The sequence below is a fragment of the Macaca thibetana genome, chromosome 7 (genome assembly GCF_024542745.1).
Source record: "Macaca thibetana thibetana isolate TM-01 chromosome 7, ASM2454274v1, whole genome shotgun sequence".
In the NCBI taxonomy this organism is placed as follows: Eukaryota; Metazoa; Chordata; class Mammalia; order Primates; family Cercopithecidae; genus Macaca; species Macaca thibetana.
In genome coordinates, this window is record NC_065584.1 from 150,571,865 (window position 1) to 150,598,811 (window position 26,947).

Sequence of the window (26,947 nt, forward strand, 5' to 3'; positions counted from 1 at the left end):
AATGAATTTATGAATCTAGGTTGTGGTAGAAAAAAGATTTGAGATGCATGGCATTCTGGGGTTGGTATTATCTCCAACTTTATTTAAAGTTACCAAACTGCTCCCTAACATGGTACTGCCAAGTCACTCTCTCACCAGTATCATATGAGAGTATCCATCTCCCTGTGTCCTTACTAACCCTTGGTATTATCAGGAACTGGTTTTCCTCAATCTGTTCGGGGTCATAGGGTGGCATCTTAGTTTTAATTTGCATATCCTTGATTCCTAGTGAGGTAAGCATCTTTCCGTACACTTATTGCCCATCAAAATATGCATGCTAAGTATGCTAAGTACATGTTTATGTTCTTCACCAGTGTTTGAATTGGGTTTAATCTTATCAATTTGTAGGATTAAAAAATATATTCTGGATATTAATCCTTACAGATTGCAGGTATTGCAAATATCTTCTCCCAACCTACAGCTTGCCATTTTACTTCGTTTAGGGTCAAAAAGCCTTTGCTAGCTCTGACATTCTGATTCACAATGAAGCAAAAGGAAACCCATGTTAGAGAAGCCCTCTGGGGCAAGGTCTTTCTGCATCCCCTGAATATATCAGGCCCCCAATAAATGTTTGGTGACTGTAAGATACTCACTAGAGAATTCTATCAGATTAGGCCAGCACAGATCTGGGCTTACAGCAAGGGCTCTATGGAGACTTAATGATACTGTTTTGCTGTGCGATGAGAAAAGTTCCAATGTCCAGCAGATAAATCAGAAGCAGGATATTTTCATTGCAAAAAGAGTACTGGCTTTACAGAAGGATTTCCTGTGGGATGCCTGTAAAGTATGAATTGATTTAACTCAGAATTCCACTAATGTCCAGTGTTCCGGATAGCAGACTGCACCTCCAACAGGTGGCCCCAAGCCTCTGGACTCTCACCATTCCTTTGAGCTTACAGCAGCACAGTGATCCTTCATATTTTAAAGATGGGCCAAGAAAAAGTAAATGTCTTGCCCCAGATCACATTGAAGACAGGGGACACAGTGAAGCCAGATCCCACAGCCACTGATGGCTCAGAGAAAAGGTCGGGACCCAGAACAGTGGGTGTGTGGAAGCAAGCAGATCCCTGAGCTCTCAAATATAGGAGAACGAGCTAAGCCACCTTGGAAAGGAGCCCATGACCTAGGTCAAACCTAAGTTTAAGTCCGAATAGCTATGTACGTATCCATGAAATAAAGGGAATGAGACGAAGGGCAAAAATGGTATTTGGCAGGACCTCTGAAGAGGAACAGGAACAAGAGCTTCTGTGACTCAAAGGTCACTTGCCTGGGCTGAGAGGTCCTTGGGGCCTCTCAGGGCAAGGGCAGGACCTTAGTCATCTCCATATTCCCAGAACCTAGCATAGTGTCTGGCACATGGAAAGGGCTTAAGAAATGTCTGCTGAATGAGTGGATGAATGAATAAACAGATGGATGTATGCATAGATGGACAGATGGATGGAAGAATAAAGGGATGGATAGAAGAATGGACAGATGGATGGACTGATACATAGTTGGACAAGGGGATGAATGGTTGGACTGGTAGACAGGATGGATGGATGGATGGATGGATGGATGGATGGATGGATGGATGGATGGATGTTCCTCATCTGGAAGAAGGATTGTCTCAAAAGAACTTCTCAAGCAGGCAGCCAAACCTGATAATCCTGTGATATTACTAAAGATCTTTGTAAAAAAAAAAAAAAAAAAAAAAAAAAACCAAGTGGCATAACTATGAGAAATAATTGCTTCTAATTGGGCTGAATTATTCTGGCCATACAGTAGACATATTTTTATAACTTTATTAATTATTCAATTTGAGGCCATTTACCCAGTCTGCCAGAATGGGCTTTCCTTATTAGAGGGTGACAGATTCCCCAGTTCTGCCGCTGCCTCTGTTGCTGTGGCACTGTTGAACAGTGACTGCCTGCTTGGGGGCAGCACCGGGGTCTGAGGACTGGATGTGGAGGGCATGGCTGCTCCTGAGAGGCAGGCTGGGAGTCAGAGATGTCAGGGGGCAGTAAGGCTGTACCAGGATATCTCCCGGGCAGCACCAGGAAAGGCAGAGAGGGGTCGGGCCAGGACATGTCCAACCTGGCCTCTGTGGGTCATCTTCTGCCCAGATCCATTCACCAACTCTTAATCACAGCAATCTCCCCCCACCCATCCAATCTGTTTCCTTCCCAACGCCAAGATAGCCCGCCATATGTTCTTCAGTAGCCTCCAGTCAGGGATGGAGGAAGTAGAGCATTGCCCAACTGCCCAGAGGGACTGGCTGGGGCTCAAAGGACAGATCAAAGCCTTCAGCATCCCCTCTCTTCCCATACCTAGGCCCAGAGCTGGTCACACGCTATTAGGAGAAGAAAGAGTTAAAGGGTTGCCCACCAGGAAACACTGCAGAATGAGTAGATGAAAAATAAGCCTTTAGGGGCTCCCCATGCCCACAGAATAACGCCAGAGCCCCTTGGGCTGTTGGTGTGAGAGCACTATGCCATCTGCCCTGGCCCACCAGTCCAGCCTGGCTCTCACTCCTCTGGGTGCCTCCGCTTCAACCACACTGACCTGCTCAGCACTGGCACCTTTGCTATGTGGGTGGGCCTGCCTGGAGCACCCTCTCTTTCCGTATCTGATGACTGAAACCTCACATCTCATCCTTCTTTGAGCTCTGCTTCTACCATGTTTTTAGCATCATTCCCATCTCTCCACTGGATATGATCTCTGCTTCCTCTGAAGGACCAGTTTGACTCCTGGCCTCATATTGCAATTCTTGGGGCATGTGTCTGGCCCCCTACTCCCCATAGGTGGGAAGCATTGGAAGATCATGTGATATGGCTTTGAATTCTCTCAAGCATCCAACCCAGAGCCCCATAATCTTCCCTAGTCCCACCTCCACCTCCAGAAGGAACAAAAGACGTGATAAAACAGGAGAACAAGTCCACCAGATTCCATGTAATGCTGTGCTTAGTGCCTTCCATGTGCCAGGCAGCATGAGGGGCTCCAGGTCACAGAGACAAGAAAGACGTGGGCCCTGTATGAAGAGGTCTCGGGCATAGGGGTGAGAGGGAGGCAAACACAGTTAAACCATAACCACCCAGGGTGGCAAGGACCGCATGGCCATGTGCAGAGTTGAGGCCCCTGGGAATCAGGGAAGCTTCACACCAGGGGGGCATCTGTGCCGGGCTTTGACAGCAGAAGAGCAATGGGTCAGTGGGTGAAAGAGGGCAAGGGTGGGAACGATGGGAGGGAGATGAGGTTGAAAGCCAGGCAGGTGCCAGATCCAGAGGGGCCAGGAAGCCCTGGCCAAGGAGATGAGCACTTCCCAGCAGGCGACAGGGAGCAGGGACATGGGTGTGGCCCAGTTGGCATTTCAGCAGCCTGCCCACCTCCCAAGTGTGGGAGGGGTTGGGAAGGGAAGGCAGTGGCGTCAACCCGAGTTTCAAGGGTGGTCTCCAGGGACAGACTGCCTGAGTTCAAATCCTGCTCCTGCTGCTTATGAGTACCCTTGGGTCAAGTACTGAACCTCTCAGAGCCCATTTCCTCCTCTGAAAGATGGGGATGAGAGTAATGAACTACTTTCTCTAGGACAATGTGTAGAGGAAGCACTGGATGAGTTAGGAGAGAAGCCTAAGCAAGAGCAAAGCCCAGCTTCCTTCCCTGTCAGCCTCAGTGCCACCTCCTGCACAGCCCTGCATCGTGGCGGAAACACGCCCCAGTGGAGAGCTCACACTTGCAGCGGCCGAGTGACCTTGGAGGGTGACTAGACTTCCTGGGCCTCGGCTCCCTAACCCCACCTTATGGGGCTGCGTCAGGATGAAAGGAGGTCTGCAGGGGCCCGCAAGAGGGCCAGGGTGGGCCAGGGCTGACTGGTGCTGACCTTCTTGGGGGCAGGGCTCCCCCATCACCAGGCCCCTCTCTGGCCGGGATGAGATGCACCTTCTCCCTCTCCTTCCCCTCAGAGTTCTAGGCACATCCTGCAGGCTGCTGGGAGCAGGTGAGCGCAGTTCGTGAGTCCGCTCCTGGAGACCCTGCCCGGGGGCTGCCGCTGGAAGTGCAGGTCCTTTCCATGCCTGTGTGGGGCTAGGGAGGGGTATCTACCCGGTTGCCAGCACGCGCAACAATGCCAGTTGGGCTCCTGCCACTCTATTCTGCTTTTGTCACATTCGAGGCGGGATCTCCACAGCTCCCCTCTTGCCAGTTCTCGAGACTCCCTGTGTGTCATTTATTTATTAATCTTGTTCTCAGGGAGCAGATGGCCGGAACCGAGTTAGGCAGAATGTACCTTCCTCCCCACCTCCAACACCCCCGAGTACGCAGTTCCCTCACAGACCCCAGGCTACCCTGTTTCTGGCTTTCTCAAGTCCAAAAATTCAGGAGGAGCCACACATGCCAGGGCTCTGCCTCACCCCTGCCTCCTGCTCACATGTGACTGGTCCTGACTGGCTCCAAATCTTCCCTGGTCTGAGGGGCAGTGGGCAGCCGGGAAGAGGTGAAACTCTGGGAGCTGCCCTTTCTCAAAGATGGGGAGAGCAGTGGCCCCACACTGCCCCCTGCCCTATGGCCTGCCTGCCTTCCTGCTTGTGAAGGGCAGGGGCTGGGGACAGAGCTGGGCCTGGGATCTTTTTGGGGGGACAGATGAGGATTCTCAGAAGGTCTCCCCTCCTTTTCTGGTGGGCATCTGTTGTGCTGAACCCCTATCAACTCCAGTGGGGATGGCACCAGGTTCAAGAGGCCACAGAAGAGACCCAGAAACAGCCAATGAGACATGGGGTTTTACTGGGGGCTTACATGCAGAGGAGAGCCCAGTGGCGGGCTGGGCAGAAGAACCGCAACTGCTTGTAAAAGGCATGCAGTTGCTATAATGTTTCCACTTAGCACCCTAACAACCTCCACCTGGGACCTTCATTCACCCCCCCCCAAACCCCCCGCCCTCCCCACTCCCCACCAAAACTCAGGGTTCAATCCCCTGTACAGCCAATGTTCCACCAGACAGGCTGACGGCTCAGATATTCCTCATAGACAAGGAACGAATCTCCAGGTTGGCCACTCTCAGATTCCCTAGCTCAGAACACACATTCAGGTGTGTCTGCCATACAGGGTCATTCTTGGGGTGCACTTAGGTGATTGCTATCAGGTGCATTTACCCAGCAGCAGCATCACAGGAATATGAGTGGGTGGAGGGTAGAGATGGGGTGAGAGGACCAGCTGCCTGTGGGCCGGTGTTCTGGGGTCTCCATGGGCTGCCCCTACCTAGCCCAATCCTCATCCTGACAAAGGTCTGGGCTCCCACGAGGGCAGCGTTCCCCAGCGCCTGCTTCTTCTCCTTCCCCATTTCTCCTGGGAGGCAACTGTGAAAGAAACGGAGCCTGGGGGAGAGGAGACTCACCTCTCTTCTGGCTTCCAGAGTGTCACCAAGACTGGAACATCTCAAAGAGAAGGAGGCAGAGGCTGGGGGATGTGACAGCCAAGGGCGGAGAGATGGACATCAAGGCCAGCAGACCCAGGTTCTTGCTGTCCCTCCCCTGCGGCCTGCAGCCCCCCAGGACTCAGGGGCTGGGCGGTCTCTTACCTGTCTCATGGTCTCTTTCAGGCTCGAGCACAGGCTCCTCACAACTGAGTCTGTCCTCACACTTCTGACCCCATGGCCTCAGACAGACCCAGCCCTGACAGTCACCAGATGCGGGACCGCAGGCCATCATGTAACCTCTCTGTGCCTCAGATTCTCTTTCTAAAAGGGGGACTGCAGCACACACCTGGCTCCTGCCTTCCACCACCCTCCCATGACGGCTTTCCCAAGCCATCCAGGTCCCCCTCCCATAAAAGCAGAGCCTTTCCTCTCCAGCCTCCTCCTCCTCCCTCCTGTCTGTGCTGGTGGTTTTGGAAGATGGAGGCTATGCTCTCCTCATCTCCAAACCCCCAATTCAGTCCTGAACCCTGGGTTCACCACATCTGGTGACTGTCAGGGCTGGGTCTGTCTGAGGCCGTGGGGTAAGAAGTGTGAGGACAGACTCAATTGTGAGGAGCCTGTGCTCCAGCCTGAAAGAGACCATGAGACAGGTAAGAGACCACCCAGCCCCTGAGTCCTGGGGGGCTGCAGGCCACAGTGGAGGGCAGTGTTGGCCTTTGAGAAGTGCTCAGTAAATGTGCACACCAAGGGGAAGTCAAGGATGTAGAATACTGAGTCAATGAGGCCGGTGGTCCTGGCTATTGAATTTCTTTTTGTTCAAAATTAGAATTCCAGGGTGAATAGCAGCTCCTCTTACTCATAAACCTTGAAAAAGCATTTGCTGCTGAGTACACAGCTCCCTTCTGTCCTTGTCACGGTGACTGCGACCCAGTGTGCAGGGCTGACACAGAGCCCACCATCCCGGGGAGGCCCACAGGCACACCAGATGCCAGCAGAAGGCGGCCCAGGTGGGTCTGCGAGGGGCCGCGGGCTGAGCAGAGCTGCACGCGAGGAACAGTGAGTGTAATTGCTTTGTGGTGATTCATCTGAAGTTGCTTTAACCTTGACCGCCGGCTCGATGCAGTGAAAAAACAACTCGAGAGAGAACTGCAGCCTCCCAGCTGGCACAGTGCCCTCTGCACACCCACTGCACGCATGAGCCATACCTGGACAGCATAGGGCTCAGCAGGAGCTCCCACCTGGAGGGGGCGAGGATGTGACCACAAGGCTGCCCCATCCCCCTCATGCCCCACCTCCCTACCTCCCCATCCTCTCCAGGTCTGGGAATGAAGAGAGAATCAGGGTGGCCATGAGAGGGGCAGCAGGGAGGGGAGATGTCCTCCACCAGGGGACAGCGAGGAAGTCACCAGGGCCTTGGATTAGGTGAGCCAGTCCTGGACTTTGACTCTTTAGAAATAAAACATCATGAGCTGTCACAGTGGAAATAGCGATGCTCACCTTCCCACTTTCTTTTTTCTTTTTTCTTTTTTTAGGTGGAGTCTCGCCTGTCATCCAGGCTGGAGAGCAGTGGCATGATCTCGGCTCACTGCAAGCTCTGCCTCCTGGGTTCAAGCGATTCTCTTGCCTTAGCCTCCCAAGTAGCTGGGACTACAGGCACCTGCCACCATGCCCAGCTAATTTCTGTATTTTTAGTAGAGATGGGGTTTCACCATGTTGGCCAGGCTGGTCTCGAACTCCTGACCTCAAGTGATCCACCTGCCTCAGCCTCCCAAAGTGCTGGGATTACAGGTGTGAGCCACCACGCCCGGCCCTTCCCACTTTAAAGATGAAAAAACTGAGGCCCACAGAGAGGAAAGGACCAGGGTCCCCCAGGGCAGAGCTGGAACAAAACCAGCTTTCCTGTATGTTAAGTCACAGGACTTCTGCTATGAACTGAATGTTCAAGTCCCCCCTAAATTCATGTCAAAACCCTAATCCCCAGTGTAGTGCTGTGTGGAGGTGGAACCTGTGTAGAGTCTGTGGGAGATAAGCAGTCCCCTTAGAGGGCACTGATCTAAAGAAGAGACATGAGGGACATGACCCCTTCTCCACTCTGGAAGACACCGTGAGAAGGCAGGCCCTCGCCAGAAACAGAGTCAGCCAGAACCTTGGTCTCGGACTTCCGAGCCTCCAGAACTGTGAGAAACACATTTCCGTGGAAGCCACCCAGTCTATGTGATTCTTGTTACAGCAGCCTGAACTAACTAAGGCAACTCCCACCGCTTCAGGGGCAGCATGGAGCTAAGGAAGAACACACGTTCTGGGTTCTGATCCCAGATCTGCTGCTTTATACCTGGGTGAATATCAGAAGTGACTCCACCTGCCCGAGCTTTGATTTCTTTGTTTGTGGAATAGAATAACACATATGTCCTCCCCAGACTGCTGGGCAGATGAAATGAGACAGTTGGCCAGGCGTGGTGGGTCACGCCTGTAATCCCAACACTTGGGAGGCTAAGGGGCGGGGGAGGGGGACGTGGATCACCCGAGGTGAGGAGTTCGAGACCAGCCTGGCCAACATGGTAAAACCCCATCTCTACTAAAAATATATATATATATATGTGTGTGTGTGTGTGTGTGTGTGTATGTATGTGTGTGTGTGTGTGTGTATAAATTAGCCAGGTGTGGTGGTGCGTACCTATAATCCCAGCTACTGGGGAGGCTGAGGAAGGAGAATTGCTTGAACCCAGGAGGCAGAGGTTGTAGTGAGCCAAGATCACGCCGCTGTATTCTGTATTCCAGCAAGACAGAGCAAGACTCTGTCTCAAAAAAAAAAAAAAAAAGGCGGGGGGTGGGGAGGGACTATTTATGTGAAGCATTTGCACACAGCGGAAGCACAAATCGCCGTCACCTTCCTCCTCCAAATTGTGACCCCTCATCATGTTTCTTTCTTCCCGCCTCCCTCCCCCTCTCACATTCATTCTCCTTACTCCCTTGCTGGGAGGAGCCCTAAAGTTTTGGCAGTGGCCCTTCCCAGCTGACCCACGTGGTGGGCCACACACACCCCCATCTGGCCCTGCCCATCTCCTTTTGGGACCCCTCACCTGTCCCAGGCCAGGAGCAGGGACCCAGGCCCACATCTTATACCTTTGCTTTGCCCCCTGTGTCCTGGGCTATCAGGCTGTGGTGTTGCCATTTTCACAACAGTGCATCCAGGGGCCCCTGAGACAGAGACACTTCCTGATGTACTTTCCAAATCAGGCAATTGGCAGGGTTGACATCTCTGGAAATCCCCAATCCCAGTGCCTGGTCTGATCTGTAGTCATGGGTTTTGGGGCTATACCACCAGGCCTCCCCAGAAGCTTCCCATTTAAGGTATGAAGGTCGAGATCATCTTTTTGGTTTTTCAATAAATGCCAATAGTACATTTCATTCTATTATAAACTTGTATTTGTTTTACCATAAGGAAATGTTTAAACTATCAGGTAACTAATGTGCCATTACATGGTAAAAAATTTAAACTTTGTAGCTTCAAGAGTCTGTAGCAAAAGTCTTTTCAATAAATAGTATTGGGGAAACTGGATATGCACATGCAAAAAAATGAAATTGAACCTTTATACAAAAATTCACTCAAAATAGATCAAAGACCTACATGTAGGAGCACACCTATAAAACTCAGAAGAAACCACAGGGGGAAAGCGTCATGACATTGAATTTGGCAATGATTTCTTGCATATTACATTAAAAGCATAGGCAACAAAAGAAAAAATAGTTAAATTGGACTTCATCAAAATTAAAAAAAAAAACTTTTATATATCAAAAGACATGATCAATTGGCTGAGGTAGGAGCATTGCTTGAGGCCAGGAGTTTGAGAACAGTCTGGGCAACATAGTGAGATCCTGTATCTAAGAAACAAATTTAAAAAATTAGCCCGGCATGGTGACACACGCCTGTAGTCCCAGCTACTCAGGAGCCTGAAGCCAGAGGATTGCTTGAGCCTGGGAGATCAAGGCTGAAGTGAGCTATGATTGTGCCACTGCACTCCAGCCTGGGTGACAAAGTGAGCTGTTGTCTCTAAAAAATAAAAATAATGTTTAAAAAGGACACTATCAACACAGTGAAAAGGGAACTCAGAGAATGGGAGAAAATATCTGCAAATCACGTATGGTTGCGTGTTGCTTAACCATAGGGATGTGTTCTGAGAAATGCATTGGTGGGTGACTTTGTTGTTGCGCAAACATCATAGAGTGTACTTGCACAAACCTAGATGGTACAGCCTACTTCACACCTAGGCTACACCATCTAGTTTGACTATCATCGTATATGCGGTCAGTCACCTACCCAAACGTCATTATGTGGTGCGTGACTGTATCTAATAAGCGGTTAATATCCAGAATATATAAAGAACTCCTATAACTCAACACAAAACAATCTGATTAAAAAATGGGCAAAGGGTTAGGGGATCATGGCAGCTGGGAGGCAGGACTAGATTGCAGCCCCGGACAATGCGGCGGCTTACATTGTGAATTTTAGCTCCAGATCAACTGCAAGAACAAACCAGCAATCCCGAGAGGAACCACAGACCCTCCGAAGGAAGCAGACTGCTCCTGCAGGACCCGGGAGACACCCCAAATACTGTGAGGGCCCCAACTGTGGAAGTGGGAAAGGGAGATCCTCCTCTCCTGAACACACACCCCCACTGGAGAGGCTGAAGTCTGTTTGTGGGAGAAGTTTCTGACTTTGCCAGGAGCTGAGTTAAGTTAGAAAGCTGAGTTAAAACACAGGCGTAGAGGAAGCAGCAGAAAGGCTTGGGAGTCCCCAAGCAGCACATTCCTGCCTGGCACCCCAGGGATCCATCAGGAGTGTGGACAGAGGAGCAGGGGGTAAAACTCCACAGAGAGAAGGAATTCTCTAGTGGAAGTTTGTAACAACTTGAACGGCGCGAGAAGCCTCCTGGCCATAACTTGGGGGAGGGCGCAAATCGAATCGGGGTGTGCAGACCTCACAGGCGGGGAAGAACTAAAGCCCATTTCTTTAGCAGCTGGGAGGCAGATAGCCTTGGGCAAGTTTTCAAGCCTGTCTTGCCCTACACCTGGAAACAGACTCTGGGCTGTTGCGGGAAGGTGGGGGGTGGCGGGGTCGGGGTGCAGCACCATGGGAGTGAGGCTGGTCCTTTGATTTGCATGGGAGCTGGGTGAGGCCTGTGGCTACTGGCTTTCCCCCACTTCCCTGACAACCTGCATGACTCAGCAGAGGGCAGCCATAATCCTCCTAGGTACACAACTCCATTAACCTGGGAAACTCACCTCCATCCCCCACAGCAGCTGCAGGGAGACCCACCCAAGGAAAGTCTGAGCTCAGACACACCTAGGCCCACCCCCACCTGAGGGTCCTTCCCTATCCATCCTAGTAGCAGAAGACAAAGGACATATAATTTTGCGGGTTCTACAGCCCTACCCACCGCCAGTCCCTCTCCATACTACTATAGCTGATGCTTTCTGGAAAGCGCCACCTCCTGGTAAGAGGCCAACCAGCACAAAAATAGAGTATTAAACCACAAAAGTTAAGGACCCTCATGGAATCCACTGCATCCCCCCTGCCACCTCCACTGGAACAGGCACTGGTATTCACGGCTGAGAGACCACAGACAGTTTACATCACAGGACTCTGTGCAGACAACCCCCAGTACCAACCCAGAGCTGGGTAGACTTACCAGGTGGCCAGACCCAGATGAGAGACAATAGTCACTGCTGTTTGGCTCACAGGAAGCCACATCCATAGGAAAAGTGGGGGAGTACTACATCAAGGGAACACCCCGTGGGACAAAAGAATCTGAACAACAGCCTTCAGCCCTAGACCTTCCCTCTGACAGAGCTTACCCAAATGAGAAAGAACCAGAAAACCAACCCTGGTAATATGATAAAACAAGGTTCTTCACCCCCCAGAAAATCACACTAGTTTGCCAGCAATGGATCCAAACCAAGGAGAAATCCCTGATTTACCTGAAAAAAGAATTCAGGGGGTTATTAAGCTAATCAAGGAGGGACCAGAGAAAGGTGAAGCCCAATGCAAGGAAATCGAAAAAATGATACAAGAAGTGAAGGGAGAAATAGTTAAGGAAATAAGTAACTTAAAACACAATAAAAACTTCAGGAAACTTTGAACACGCTTTTAGAAAGGCAAAATGCTCTGGAAAGTCTCAGCAGAATCGGACAAGTAGAAGAAAGAAATTCAGAGCTCAAAGATGAGGTCTTTGAATTAACCCAATCCAATAAAGACAAAGAAAAAAAAAAAAGAAAGAAAATATGAACAAAGCCTCCAAGAAGTCTGGGATTATGTTAAATGACCAAATCTAAGAATAATCAGTGTTCCCAAGGAAGAAGATAATTCTAAAAGCCTGGAAAATATATTTGGGGGAATAATCAACAAAAACTTCCCCGGCCTTGTGAGAGACCTAGACATCCAAATACAAGAAGCACAAAGAACACCTGGAAAATTCATCGCAAAAAGACCTTCACCTGGCCACATTGTCATCAGATTATCCAAAGTTAAGACAAAGGAAAGAATCTTAAGAGCTGTGGGAGACAAGCACCAGGTAACCTATGAAGGAAAACCTATCAGGTTAACAGCAGATTTCTCAGCAGAAACCCTACAAGCTAGAAGGGATTGGGGACCCATCTTCAGCCTCCTCAGACAAAACAATCATCAGCCAAGAATTTTGTATCCAGCAAAACTAAGCATCATATATGAAGGAAAGATACGGTTGTTTTCAGACAGACAAATGCTGAGAGAATTCGCCATTACCAAGCCACCACTACAAGAACTGCTAAAAGGAGCTCTAAATCTTAAAACAAATCCTGGAAACACATCAAAACAGAACCTCTTTAAAGTATAAATCACACAGGACCTATAAAACAAAAATACAAATTAAAAACAAAAACAAAATCAAAGTACACCGGCAATAAAGAAGAGGATGAATGCAATGGTACCTCACATTTTAATACTAACATTGAATGTAAATGGCCTAAATGCTCCACTTAAAAAATACAGAACTGCAGAATGGATAAGAACTCACCAACCAACTATCTGCTGCCTTCAGGAGACTCATCTAACACATAAGGACTCACATAAACTTAAAGGGGTAGGAAAACGCATTTCATGCAACTGGACACCAAAAGCGAGCAAGGGTAGCTATTCTTATATCAGACAAAACAAACTTTAAAGCAACAGCAGTTAAGAGAGACAGAGATATTATACAATGGTAAAAGGCCTTGTCCAACAGAAAAATATCACAATCCTAAACATATATGCACCTAACACTGGAGCTCCCAAATTTATAAAACAATTACTAATAGACCTAAGAAATGAGATAGACAGCAACACAATAATAGTGGGGGACTTCAATAGTCCACTGACAGCACTAGACAGGTCATCAAGACAGAAAGTCAACCAAAAAAACCCCATGGATTTAAACTATATCCTAGAACAAATGGACTTAACAGGTATATACAGAACATTTCATCCAACAACCACAGAATACACATTCTATTCAACAGTGCATGGAACTTTCTCCAAGATAGACCATATGATAGGCCATAAAACGAGCCTCAATCAATTTAAGAAAATTGAAATTATATCAAGCACTCTCTCAGACCACAGTGGAATAAAATTGGAGATCAACTCCAAAAGGAACCTTCAAAACCATGTAAATACATGAACATTAAATAACCTGCTCCTGAATGAGCATTGGGTCAAAAATGAAATCAAGATGGAAATTTAAAAATTCTTCAAATGACAATAATGACACAACCTATTAAAACCTCTGGGATACAGCAATGGCAGTGCTAAGAGGAAAGTTCATAGCCCTAAACACCTTCATCAAAAAGTCTGAACGAGCACAAATAAATAACCTAAGGTCACACCTCAAGGAACTAGAGAAATAAGATCAAACCAAATCCAAACCCAGCAGAAGAAAGGAAATAGCCAAGATCAGAGCATAACTAAATGAAATTGAAACAACAACAACAATAAAAAATACAAACGATAAATGTAACAAAAAGCTGGTTCTTTGAAAAGATAAATAAAATTGATAGATTATTAGCAAGATTAACCAAGAAAAGAAGAGAGAAAATCCAAATAACCTCACTAAGAAACGCAACAGGAGATATTACAACTGACCCCACTGATATACAAAAGATCATGGAAGGCTACTATGAACCCACTTTTATGCACATAAACTACAAAACCTAGAAGTGATGGATAAATTCTTGGAAAATTACAACCCTTCCAGCTTAAATCAGGAAGAATTAGATACCCTGAACAGACAAATAACAAGCAGTGAGATTGAAATGGTAATTTAAAAGTTACCAATAAAAAAAAGTCCAGGAGCAGACAGAGTCACAGCAGAATTCTACTAGACATTCAAAGAAGAATTGGTACCAATCCTTTTGACACTATTTCCACAAGAAAGAAAGAAGGAACCCTTCCTAATTCATTCTAAAGCCAGTATCACCCTAATACCAAAACCAGGAAAGGATATAACCAAATGAGGGGGCCAGACGCGATGGCTTATGCCGGTAATCCCAGCACTTTGGAAGGCTGTGAGTGGATCACTTCAGGTCAGAAGTTCAAGACCAGCTTGGCCAACATAGCGAAACCCCGTCTCTACTAAAAATACAAAAATTAGCTGGGTTTGGTGGTATGGGCCTGCAATCCCAGCTACTACTCAGAAGGCTGAGGCAGGAGAATCACTTGAATCTGGGAGGCAGAGGTTGCAGTGAACCGAGATTGCACCACTGCACCCCAGCCTGGGCAACAGAGCAAGACTCCATTCTCAAAAAAAAAAAAAAAAAAAAAAAAAAAAAGGCAAAAAAAAAAGGGAGGAAATTCCGACACGTGTGATAGCACAGATGAAGCTTGAGGACATTATGCTAAGTGAAATCAGTCAGTGGGAAAGGGACAAATACTGTATGATTCCAATTATATGAAGCACAGAGTAGTCAAATTCAGAGCGACAGAAAGCAGACTGTTGGTTGCCAAGGGCCAGGGAAGGGGGCAATCAGAAGTTAGTGTTCAGCGAGGACAGAGTTTCAGTTGGGGAAGCTGAAAAAGTTCTGGAGATGGATGGTGGTGATGTTTGCACAACAATGTGAATGTACTAATGTTACCAAACTGCACATTATAAATATCAAATATAAAATGAGTAATTTTATGTTATGTATCTTTTACCAGGACCTTTTTGAAAAAGAAATTTTAGCAAACAGTTTGAGAAGCACTGACCTCAAGGGTCCCGAGCTAGTTTAGGAGCGTAGGCATATTTCTGAGCTGGTTAACATTCTATTTTAATCTGCAGATAGCTTAAAGCCAAGTCGGCCTGGGGTCCCACACACCATTCAAGATAAGAACATGCTGGACTCGGCGGAAGCTACAGCTGGTGATGGCCCAGCTTGGTTCCGGCTGCCTTCATCACTCAGGCCTGCTCTGTAGTCCTGTCTTGTGCCCAGCGACTGGGGAGTAGGGGAGCAATTCTGCAAGATGGCAGAACAGTGTGTACCAGGCTTTGACTTATCCTGCACTTTGTCCTAAGCGTGTGGATAAGACCGGTTTTGTGGAATACACGATAATGTGGAAAATAGAGGGAAACGGAGGAGGAGGCTTCACCCTCATCTCTACCCCAGGCCTTCTGGAGGGGAGGCACAGGCCCAAAAACAAAATGCCATTCTGTAGCCTGGAACCCAAAATGCAAAGCACCCTGGGATGGGAGGCAGAGAAACGGGACCCAGGAAATACAATAATTAAATCATACAATGAAAGCTTAAATTTCCAAGTTAATTATTGGGCATCATTTATAAAAGTTAACAGGGCATATTTAATTTAGGAATTGGCTCACGTCCTTCTCCGTACAGCTGAAATCTCATAAATGAAATATACTGGATCATTGCCCAGTGCGGAAATAAAAGTTATGAATAATGTTTCTATCTCAATCATTGTCAGTGCTTTAATATTCCTAATTACTTTAAAAAACTAGATATTCAATATAGGAAAACTTTTTTCTTTTTATCTCCACTTGTGAGATTAGTGCAATTTAATAAGAGTCACTCTGTCGTCTTTATTCAGTATAAACTGACATTTCATCCTTTTACTCTTCATTATTATATGGGATGGAGGTTTATGACCAGGCAGGCAGCCACTCCATTTCCCCGTAGTGGTCCATCTAACAGCCCAGAATTATCTGATAGTTGGTGTGTCAGCCCACCAGGCAAATCAGTATCATCTCTCTTCCTTTATGGAGCAGAAAGAAATTAGTCCAGGCCTTTAAAAAAATCAGCTAGGGGGTTATAAGTCAGTAAAAGAATGAGAAGTCCCCACCCCCACCCCAGTACTAGATTTATCCCCTTCACTGCTGTCAAAGTCATAAATCCCTTGGCAGCCACAAAGGGCAGGGCAGGGTAGGGGCAGGCAGTCAGATGATGGATCTTTGTAACCCTCCCTGCCACTTCCAGGAATTTATCCTAAGAAGAAATTGGGACAAGTGGGAAAAGATATATGCATAAGAAGAATCACTGCAGCATTTTTACACAGGGCCACAATCCAGAAATCCCTAAAAAGTCCAAAACATGTTCTAAAAAATTCAGCACCAAAATCCATTCAGAGGCAAAATCTGCATGAAACCGATTTGAGGTTATATATTGTTTTTATGTCACTTGATGTGATCAGTCATAGTCACTTCAGAAATATCACTGTTTCACCCAGGGTGCTGCCCAGACCCCATGGGGGCATATGTCACACACAACATACTCACCATATGCTTTCTAAACTCTGAAAAATTATAAATTCTGAAGCCAACGGGCCCCAAGGATCTTGGATAAAGGATGGTGGGCCTATGACAATAAAGAATCAGAAACAACTTCAATGTCCATCAACAAGGGACTAGTTAAATGCATGTGGTAATCCATAGAATGAAATTCTGTAAGGCCATTAAAAATCTAAGGGAGCACATTTATTGACAAGAAAATGAGTGCATGACGTAAAGTTAAATTTAAACAGCAAGTTATAGACTAGCACACATATTTGATCTAAATAATAAAAGTTATATCCAGATCTAGCTCAATGTGCAAATGTATAGAAGAATGGCAGGAAGGATAAGCACCCAAATGCCAGCAGTGGTTATCTCCGGGGTGGAGAGTTAACCTTTTTTGTCTAACTTTTGCTACACTTTGATTTTTCTTTTTAACATGAACAGGTATAACTTTAAGAACCAGAGAGAAAAAAAACAAACAAGAACGATGCTTTCAATTAAACAAAACCAAAGCTTCTCTGAAAGGGTGTCACACGACAAACCCCATTCAGTGATCTCCAGAGATCACACTGAAGTGGGACCGAGATACCTGTCTCCACAGATTCGCCCACAAAGACCCTAAGGCACTGTACAGAGCGCACTGGCAGACAGACCCCAATAGCATGTAGCAAGCCAGCGCAAATTACTTAGGGGAAGCTGGTATCAATTTGTGTCCCATGGCTGACTCCTCTATCTCCACAATATCTCAGGGCCACATCTTTTAAGCAGAGCTCACATTTCCCTGTGAACAACCATGTTTTCTCATGACAGATCAATTTCAACACTGGGCTATATTAACAGAGGTTGAACATCCAGAAGGAGGGAGCATATAATAATTAAGAGTTCAGGTTCAGGACATAGGTTTCTGTTTGGGTGATAGTCCCAGACTTACCATTGACTAGCTGTGTGTCTGCTGGAAGTTCTTTAACCTCTGTCTGCTTCAACTTGCTCCTTTGTAAAACGGGGCTAAATAACAATTCCCATACTATAAGTTCGTTGTGAAAATTAAACAAGTAGATAAGTAAATAAAGCACTCAGTGCATAGTAAAATTCAATACATAGTAGCTATCTCCACTCTCATTTTTCCATACTGGTCACACCAAGCTTGCAGTTGTGTGGTCAGATCTAGGAGAAAACATTTAAGAGGAATAAAGGCCACAGCCAGTGGAGAGAAATCAGATGGGAAAGGTAGTCCAGACGACATCATGTGAGAAACAAGGGAGCTTGGAGAAGAAACACTTGGGGAGGAAAATGATCACTATCTTCTAATACCTGAAGGGTTGACTCATTAGAGAGTGTCTGGTTTCTTTTGTGCAGCTTCAATGGCTATTATCAACTGTGCTGAGATGACCATTTCTATAGACACAGACTGTGTTCTTGTCCAATGAGCTTCTTGGAAGAAATTCCAGGTACAAGGAGCATCATGGTCATCCACCACCCTGCCCTGGACTTTATTATGAGCAAGAACAAACCAGTAGAAGCTAAAAGGTAGGTTTCCACTGCAGAGAAGGGAAAACTTTCCAACAGTGAGAATGGGCTTCCATAAGAGGTAGTGAGCTCCTTGTCAGTGGAAGTATTCAAGCAGAGGTTGGAAAGCTCTTAGCAGAGCATCTACACATTCAATGCTCTGAATGACACTGAAGGTGAGAATCTATGAATTGCTTTAATTCAATGCTGCTGTCCCTCAAACAGGGTTGGAACCTCTTTTAGAACTTCCCATGGGTTCAATAGCACATGCCTTTGAGTCGATTCAAAGCTCAATGACCCATGGCTCTTCAACCCATGAGGGTGCATTTAATTGAGAGGAAAGAGCTTTTGGGTTGCTTAGCACCAAGTCTGGTGACTGAATTGGGGGTGCGGGGGCGTTAAATCAGACAGTCTAGTTCTGTGCTGTAAATAACAGGTCTGTTTCCCGGCTTGCTTGGTAAATTCACTCTGGGGGCAAATCATACTCTAAACTGCCTAGTCCTGTTCATCAAATGCCACCTTTGTTCCAGCTCTTTCATTAGGCCAGAACCCTGAAAAGATACAGACCTTGTCTAAAAGACCCTCCAGGGCTCTCCCCATGGCCCAGCACAGTCCCGAGCATAGAGCGAGCACTAAACACAGTTACATTCATCGGTGGTTTCTATACACTCAGGGCCCCAGGGGATTTCAATCTCTAATAGGCTGCCCTCAGCATATAATCCAGCAGTAGCAGGCAGACCCATCCCAGCAGGCCTGACCTAATCCAAGTCAGATACTCCTTCCTCAAAGATTCCTTGTAAGCCAAGTTACTCAAAACAAAACACAGATAAGGGCGGGAAAGCCCAGACATTTTACCCAATGTGTTTTGCAGTTCAAGTTGACAGAAAGACTGGTAGGACATCTTCCTTTATTTAGCTCATCTGTGCCTCAGTTTACCTTTCATTGTCTGGCCCTGTTTCCCAGTCATGGCTCACTCAAAGCAGTAGAACAAGTGGAAGAAGGAGGCCACTGTGGTCACCGGAGGTCCCAACACATTGGGGGGTTTCTTGGATACCGCAAGCAGACCATGGACTCCCTGAGCCAAGAGAATCACCCAGACTCAAAACAAAACCACATACTGCCTTTGGCCAGAATGTTCTCATGCACTGCATAGACAGAGAGGCTCCAGTCAAGTCCTTTGGGAAAACAAAGAAACAAAAAAACATAACTAGATGTTTCCACCACAGCGGAGAGAGTAGAAAAGGGCAGTAACACCACACTGGGCCCACATGGACCCAACATTCTCCTCTCCGAGTTTTCAAGACTATGGTGGTCAGATATAGAGCGAGCACTAAACACAGTTACATTCATCAGCAGTTTCTATACACTCAGGGCCCCAGGGGACCCAGGCTGTATTTCAACCTCCAATAGGCTGCCCTCAACATTATAATCCAGCAGTAGCAGGCAGACCCATCCCAGCAGGACTGACCTAATCCAAGTCAGATACTCCTTCCTCAAAGATTTCTTGTAAGCCAAGTTACACAAAACAAAACACAGATGGGGAACATGGAGGTGGCTCCCCAAGAGGGACAAATAATAGGGCTTAGATCCCTAGTGGAACCACTGGCTATCTTATCTAATCAGGTCACCATAAAAACACTCTACTCCAACTCAAAGCAGGAAGAAATTTGGGCTTCAGCCTTAGTCAAGGCCTCTTTGAAAACCAAATAAGACCAAGATATTAACCAACCTTTGACTGCATAATGTGCCAATGGATAGGTGGTCATCCGCAAATATTTGGGGGCAATAAACCAGAGGGGAAGGAGGATTCATTTTCATCTGTGTTCTTGGCAGAGAATTCCCTGAACAGCTGCCAGGTAAGCCGCACCCTCTTGGTGGCCAGCCCCACAGTAGAGACAATGCACCACGCCACTGTGGGTTACTGGGCCAGGCCCCAGAGCATCCACATCACCCCAAGCTCAGTAGGAAGGCTTCCCTGGAGAAGGTGAACCATCCGCCCACAAAAACATAGGAACACAAGGAGCTACCCCTACGAGTGTCCTGTTCTAATTTTGGGGACACAGAGACATCCCAAATGTCCACCAGTCTCATAAATCAATTCCCCTGAGCCTCTGTGGGCACCCACAAAACCGAGTTTTTGGAGCAATGAACCTGGGGACCAGGGCTAGACAACGGCGACCTCCTCAGTGTGTACTCCTGGGCACTGTGTCAATTTCACATCAACCATCAAAGACCATATCTAGAGGTGTTCCTTCAAAAGTCAGAGTTGTCCAGATGACCCCACAATTCCATAAACATACAACACACAATGCCCCCACAGACCCCTACAAATCATCTCTCAAGTGCCACCAGGTTTTAACTGCAGGTACACCTCCTCCCTGATGTTCAGATGGCCTCAGGCAGCCCATCCCAAGTCGCCCCAGCACAACACAAAAATGTAGCATGCACACACCACAACCCACCCCCCTACCAAGTCAGAGCCAGGGGTCCTCCTGACCCCCAAACCCCAGACTCACCGCTGGAGCAGTCGGGCCCTCCCCAGCCAGGCTCACAGTGGCAGGTGTCCGGGGAAACGCAGCGGCCGTGCACACACTCCTCCGTACACAGGGCTGAGGGGACATGAGGAGAAAGAGGAAGAATCAGAACAACAGTGAAAACCAACCATCTGGTCAAGGAGCATAATCCATTTTGTCACAACTCCCTGGTGCCCAGGGATGCTCACAACGCATCACTGGCTTGGGGGAAAATCAAGCTACACCTGACCTGAGTCATTTAATTAACTCCAGAACGGATCCTACAAGAGTACATTTCATCCCCAGCCTCATTTCCTAAAATGAAACCCAAGCTGGAGAAGCGGTAACATCGTTGACTTTTCGAGAACATTTCCTCCAACGTTTAACAACAGGGACCTCCACAAACCTAGGCTCCTATATCCACACCCCTGCTCTCTTTGTCCATCTGCTTAGGAAATAACCTGTCCCTTGCATCTTCTGCTTTCCCCAGTTTCCTTCTGCAAAGGCCCCAAAATGTATCAGCCTGCCTGAAAAGAAGGTCCCTTCTCACTTTTCCCCCCACCTTTCTGCCCTCCTCCCCAAATGTCCCTATTTTGGGGCGCTCAAATGTCAGCAAATCTGCAAAGTACACACATGCAGAGGAAAAAAGCAACAGCTAATTATAAGAAAGTAATTAAGAGAGACATCCACGATGATGATAATTGTAATTAGAAAGTGCCTGGAAATTTCTTATCACGCAGTTGAATGCTGCAGCCTCCTGAGGTGGGAGGTTACAGCGGCAGGCACTTTCCCTCAACCACTCTGGTGCTGAGGCTGATTGACAGCAGTTTGAGGAAGGGAAATTATTTTTCTCTTTCTTTGACAGAATCCACATTTCCTCAAGGTCATCTTTTGCTCCTGAAAGATCTGCCCCACCATCTAAGCCATCAGTGAAGGATTACAGAAAGCCCCCAGGTGCCACCTCCACCAAGTCTGAAGGCTCAGGGAATCAGCACTTACCATCAACCCTGTCAATTTCTTAGACCTGATCGAGATGTGTGTGTGTTGTTTTTTTCCTGAAAGCAAGGGACTTCTCTCTGCCCAGTACTGGCCTGGGCTAGGGGAGCAGATGGCCCCCTTTCGTGGCCTCCCACCCACTGCCTGGCCTAAATGCCCACTGGGAAGATGCTGTTGGGTTAAACAACAAGGCTCATTTAATGACTGGTGTGGTCCTCTGGCCCCTCCTAAGCACAGAAACTGACCCCAAAGCTGCTGCCTTAGCTTTGCCCAGGCCCCAGGCAAGGTAGACCCCAGAAGAGCCATTTCACATGCCCCACTGGTCAGTGGTCTGGAGTCAGCCTGTCCACTGCAAGGCTGGGATGTGGTGTGTCTGGAGATCCCTAGCACCTGGGTCCTTCTGATTGCTACAAGTAGCCTTTGGGGAGGGTTGTGGCACTTTCCCAGTGCTGGAGCCCCGCTCACTTACAGCCCTGGGAAGCGGCTAACCCATTGTTGGAGAACCCAGTGGGCCCTGACCCCGGGGACCAGCTCCACTTAGAATCACAATGTGCTGCTCACGCGGCAGCTAGCAAGACTGTCACTCCTGCTGCCCGGCCTCCCACTGGACTTTCCAAACAAGCTTATATGAGTCAATGCCCCCAGGACACAGCAGTGTCCATCCTCTGGCTCCCCATGGAATGCCAGCCCCTCAGCCCAGCCAGCTCCCAGCCCTGGCCTCAGCTGCTTCCTTTCCCTCATCCCCACCCTGACAGGCTGAGGTCCCCGCATGCTCCACAGCTGGACCCATCAGTGTTACAGCTTGTCATATTAGCTCACTGACACCGCCAACTGCTTTCTGACTGCAGAGAGCAGGACCCCGATCCCTGGGGTCTCTGCCTGGGGCGGTGAAATCAAGCAGTGACTTGTGAACCTGCTGAGTGTCAGGTCTCAAAGAGACTTAAGAGAAAATCATGTCCTGGCCCTTTGTTTTATATCTGGAGAAGCTGAGGCCTGAATGTTCATGGCCCCTTGTGCAGTGTGTGGCCTCTCAGTCAGGGAGGAAGGAGCTTGGGGTGGCTCCTGGAGCTAGAGGCCTCTGAAGATCCTCCCCCGCCCACATGGCTCAGGGGCTGGCGGTGGGGCCATTCCAGAGGGAACAGCAGAGGGGTGCTGTGACAGGCCCACAAGAGGGTCAGTGGTCACCAGAGATAGAGGGTGGAGGAGCTGCTTCAACATGCTCAGCACCACACAGGTTAGGGATAGGGTGGAGGGCAGATAATTTGAGAAGGAAGACCACCCAGTGACCTGCCTGCCCCCTGCTCCTGACCCTAGACACCCAGCCCATCCACCTGCCTCCTGTGCCTTCTCCAAGTTGGGAGGGAACAGCCTTCTGGTGCTCTGAGCAAGCTCCACACTGCACTGCCTTTTCCCTTGGTCCCTTTCTGAAGCCCCAGAGACCAGCAGGACAGTCTGCAGAGCACCGCCCCCCACATTGCAGACACAGACTCCAGCTCAGTCCTGTATCCAGCCCCTGGACCCTGGTAAGGACCCTGTTAAGGCAGCAGCTTCGGGGTCAGCTTCTGTGCTATGCATGGAGGATGGTCATCCCACAGTCCCTTGGCTTGACCCCAGGGATGCAGGTGCATCTCCCGCCTTTCCTCATCATCCTGGTATTTTGCCTGCACTGTTTGCTTGTCAAAACCTCAATCCATTCATATTTCATAGGGGTTGTTTAGACAGTGTTGTTTGAAGCGTGAAATATTGATAGCAAATACCCGGAGGCTCAGACTGCCATATTTGGCAATTGGGCCACTGCGTGTTTGGACACCTGGTGGGGAGGGGCTGAGGTGCCGCGGGGAAAGTCTCCTAGGGAGGGTGGCGGTGGCCATCCCTGGTGCTGGGGTGGCCGACTCCGACGCCAGCAGCTGGCAGCCCATCTCCAGAGGCCTGGGGTTACTCAGCTGCTGCTCCTAAAGCATGTGGGTCCCCTAAGCTCTTTCAGACCACAGACCCCCATGCCAGTGACTGCCTGGGAGGGGCTGGGTTAGGGTGCTGCCACCCTGGGCTCCCTCTTGGAAACTTACAACTCTAAACAGGGCGTTTTGTCAAGTTCCTCTTCACACTGCTGCACATCCATCTGCTGTCATGGACGGGGTGGCTGGACGGGCTCTGACAGCACCAGCTGTGTGATGGGGTCAGCCACTCGCCCTCTCCTGGCCCCACCGAGAAATATGAACTACACTCTCACCACCCTGCCTCAGTCCTGATTCTGACCTCCCAGCATGCTACAAGCCTTCTCGGCAAGCAGCAGGATGTGCAGGGGTTGAGAACAGACTGCATCCAGAATGCCGGGTCTGGCCCAAGCGCCTTATCAGCTCTAGGCCTTGGATGAGTTACCTCCATCTCTGTGTCAGCCCCATCTGTTCAGTGGGGTACGGTGGCAGGATGGGCCTCACAGGCTGTGTGAGGATTGAATGAGTTGATGGAGTGCCCAGAGCAGAGCCTGGGGTATAGAAAATGCTGTGTGAACCTTGCTGTTGTTACTAGAGTCTCCTCGGCCCTGAGGACAGGCTCCTGGTGAGGTTCGAGCCTCTTCTACCCTCCACTCACTCCCATCCTGCACAGAGGTCTTGGACACGCGACGGGTGGTCTGTAGGGAACTGCAGACAGATCCCTGGTTGGGGACAGTGCTGCTGGAGGGCAGTGCCATCTCCAGCCTTGGCAGGCAAGGCCAGGGTGGTAGACAATGTGATGATCTAAGTTTAAATTCCACATCTGCCAATTACAATTACGGTTACAGGACAATAAACAGTTAAACTTCCATGCCTCAGCTTTTCCATCTGTAAAATGAGGACAATAGTAGTGCCTACCTTATGGGTTGCTGCAAAGATTAAATGAAGTAAAACACGTAAAGTTCTTAGACCAGTGCCTGGCATATAGGCACATAGTAAGTACTCAATAAGCATGAGATGCTATTGCCATCTCTCTCTCTCTCTCTCTCACACACACACACACAGACACACACACACACGGGCTGTGGGATGTCTAACACAGCTGACAGTTGCTGCCATTTGTTGCCACTTCCTGTGCACTACCATTTTCTGAGCACCTACTATGTGCCAGACCTTAGGGCTTTCACACACACTCCCTCAGCCTCTGGCACAGGCCATCCCGGCACACGCTGGGAGGTAGCTGTCTGCACTGTCTCTCCTTTGAGGATCTCCAGCTCCTGGGGGAGACAGGGTGCTTCCCACTCCTCCTTTTTAAGCCCTCATGCTTTCTGGTACACAGTAGGTGCTCAATGCTTGTGAGCCCCACACTCACCTGCCCCAGGAAAGAATACCACAGCTCATGTGAGAAAGGCATGCTTGTTTTCCCCAAGCTCAACCTCAGAGCTTGGTCACAGAGAAGTCACCAAATCTGCAGACCTGTCCCTTGGCTCAGGCTGTTTATGGCCCTGTGGGACCAGGGTGATCGGGGTGTCGAGGATGGTGGTGTGGGGTTGCAGAACAAATCCAGCCTTGGGTGTCAGGCAGCCCTGATTTGTGTCTACAAACATCACTCTGTGATATCAATAACTCACCATCCTCTCTGGGCCCTGCAACTTCACTGGGAAATCAAGATTAAACCAGATGAGGTTTCAAGTCCCATGCAGCTAAGAATCCCCTCAATCTGTCCTCCTGCCCACCCCCCTCCAGGACACACCTGGATTGCTGCCATTGCTCTGGTTCCCCTTCCTGGCCCCCAAGCCCCAGCCCCTTTCTATCACAGGGACCCTTGCTTTCTTTCCTCTATTCCTTTGGAAATGGCACTGGACGAGGAGCCAACTCTCTGGGTTCAGGCTCTTGTCCATAAAACAAGGGCATTAGGACACATTGCCTTTAAGGACCCTTCCATGGCTGACATCCCTCGATGCTTCTCTTCTGACCTAGGACCGCACTGACTCCAGCACACCACCTTAGAAAGCTGGAAGCTTGAAATACTCCCACTGAGCTCCCTAGCCCTGGGTCACCTGGCCACCAAAGCCAGGCACAGCCCCCATCATCCAGCCCCATCAAGAAGCCAGGAAGGGCGAGGTTCCTCCAGCCACCCTATTCGAACATGATGGAGGGTGAAAGATTTTTCCACAAGAACCCCCCATCCACAGGAAGGATAACCGGCCCTTTCTTTCTCTCCATCTCCACGGCACTCGGTGGAGGGTGGTTGCCCATTTGGTGGGATGTAGCACACTTGACCTCCTACCATTTCTCCTTTCAGTGTTAGTCCAGACCAGTAGTGGTCTGGACCAAAAGAACCCCACACCACCATCCTCAAGACCCCTGGCCACCTTGGTCCCACGGGGCCAGAAACAGCCTAAGCCAAGGTACAGGTCCAGAGATTTGGTGCCTTCTCTGTGACTGAACTCTGAGGCTGAGCTCGGGGAAAAGAAGCATGCCTTTCTTGTGAGCTTTGCGAGGGTAAACCCAGGGTCTGAAACATCCCTGTTATCTCCCCATGGGCCATGCATTACAGATACTCCACATGTGGCTGTTGGCGACTCCTCCCAGTACCCATGCCTTGCAAGTGATATTGACAAGCCAGGGAGGAGGATCAGGAGGCAGAGGGTGAGATGGGGTAGGGGACAGGAGGTTGTTCAACCTGGAAAAGGAAGAACTAGGTGGAGGCAGGTCAAGGTCAGCTGACCAGGCTGAAAGCCCAATAGAGATGTAGGAGCCATTCTGTCCCAGACAGAATAGGGACCCAAGGGAGCAAGTGACAAGGGAGCAGATATCCGCCTAACCCAAGGCAAGACTTTCTAACACCCGAATGGGTTCAGCAGTTCACAGAGCTGTTGTACAGGTAGGGAGCAGGCCACCATGATCACACAAAGGATAGAGGACTGACATGCACGTGGCAGGGCGGGGACGGGCTCACTCTGCCAATCGTGGGGGATCCAGCTGGCTGCCTATTTTTGTAAACGAAGTTCTGTTGGAACACAGCCATGCCCAGTCATTTACATACTGTCTACGGCTGCTTTTGCACTACAAGGACGGAGTCGAGAGGGTTGCCACCGAGACTGACATTTTGCAAAGTCTAAAATGTTTACCATCTGGTGCTTCATGGGGGAGGCGGCCCCCTGTGGTAGAGGGCTTCTGGTCTGGTAGGAGACAGGACTACGGGACATGGAAGGTCTCTTCTTCCCCTTCCTCCCCTATCATTTACTTACTCCCTGGGATGACCAGATGACAAAACAAGGCCAAAAAAGGTGCTTAGAAAATACAAAATGATGCCAGTCCTACTTTCTAAAGTGGCACTCTGGGTCTACCCAAAGGAGCAAGGGCTGTCAAGCTGGGAAGCAGAACCTTGCAGCAGCCATGCGTGCTGACTCAGCACTTTATTCCACCCCTCTTTCCTCCTGGGAGCTGGGGACAGGGAATCTGGATGACTTAGCGAACGTTCATATTGCAGTTGATGGTCTTATTCAGGTAGACACTAGGGACAGTGTGGTGAGTGCAAAAGAGGAAAAGAGGCCAAACGAGAAGTCCTTTCTTGGCCTGGCACTTGCCAGGTATTGAGTACACACAGCTCCATTGAGTCCTGGAGGTGGGGGTTAGTACCACTCCATTTATGGTTGGGAAACTGAACCACAGAAAAGGCTAAGTAACTTGTGCAAATTCACACAGCCAGCAACTCAATGTGCTAGATCAGTATTTCTTAACCTTTTATCCATTAGAGGCTTTTTAGACATTTTTTTTTCCTAATTACCCCCTCCC

The 26,947-nt window shown here is 48.8% G+C and overlaps 1 protein-coding gene across 8 annotated transcripts in view; it reads right to left on the reverse strand.

Annotated features, from left to right (window-relative positions):
- Nucleotides 1-26,947, reverse strand: part of MEGF11 (multiple EGF like domains 11) — a 379,715-nt gene that overhangs the window by 178,460 nt on the left and 174,308 nt on the right. For all 8 annotated transcript variants that reach the window (XM_050795920.1, XM_050795919.1, XM_050795918.1 and 5 more), the window contains one exon: nucleotides 20,220-20,312. In XM_050795920.1, coding sequence (XP_050651877.1) covers nucleotides 20,220-20,312 — 93 coding nt within the window. The remainder of the gene's footprint in view (nucleotides 1-20,219; nucleotides 20,313-26,947) is intronic.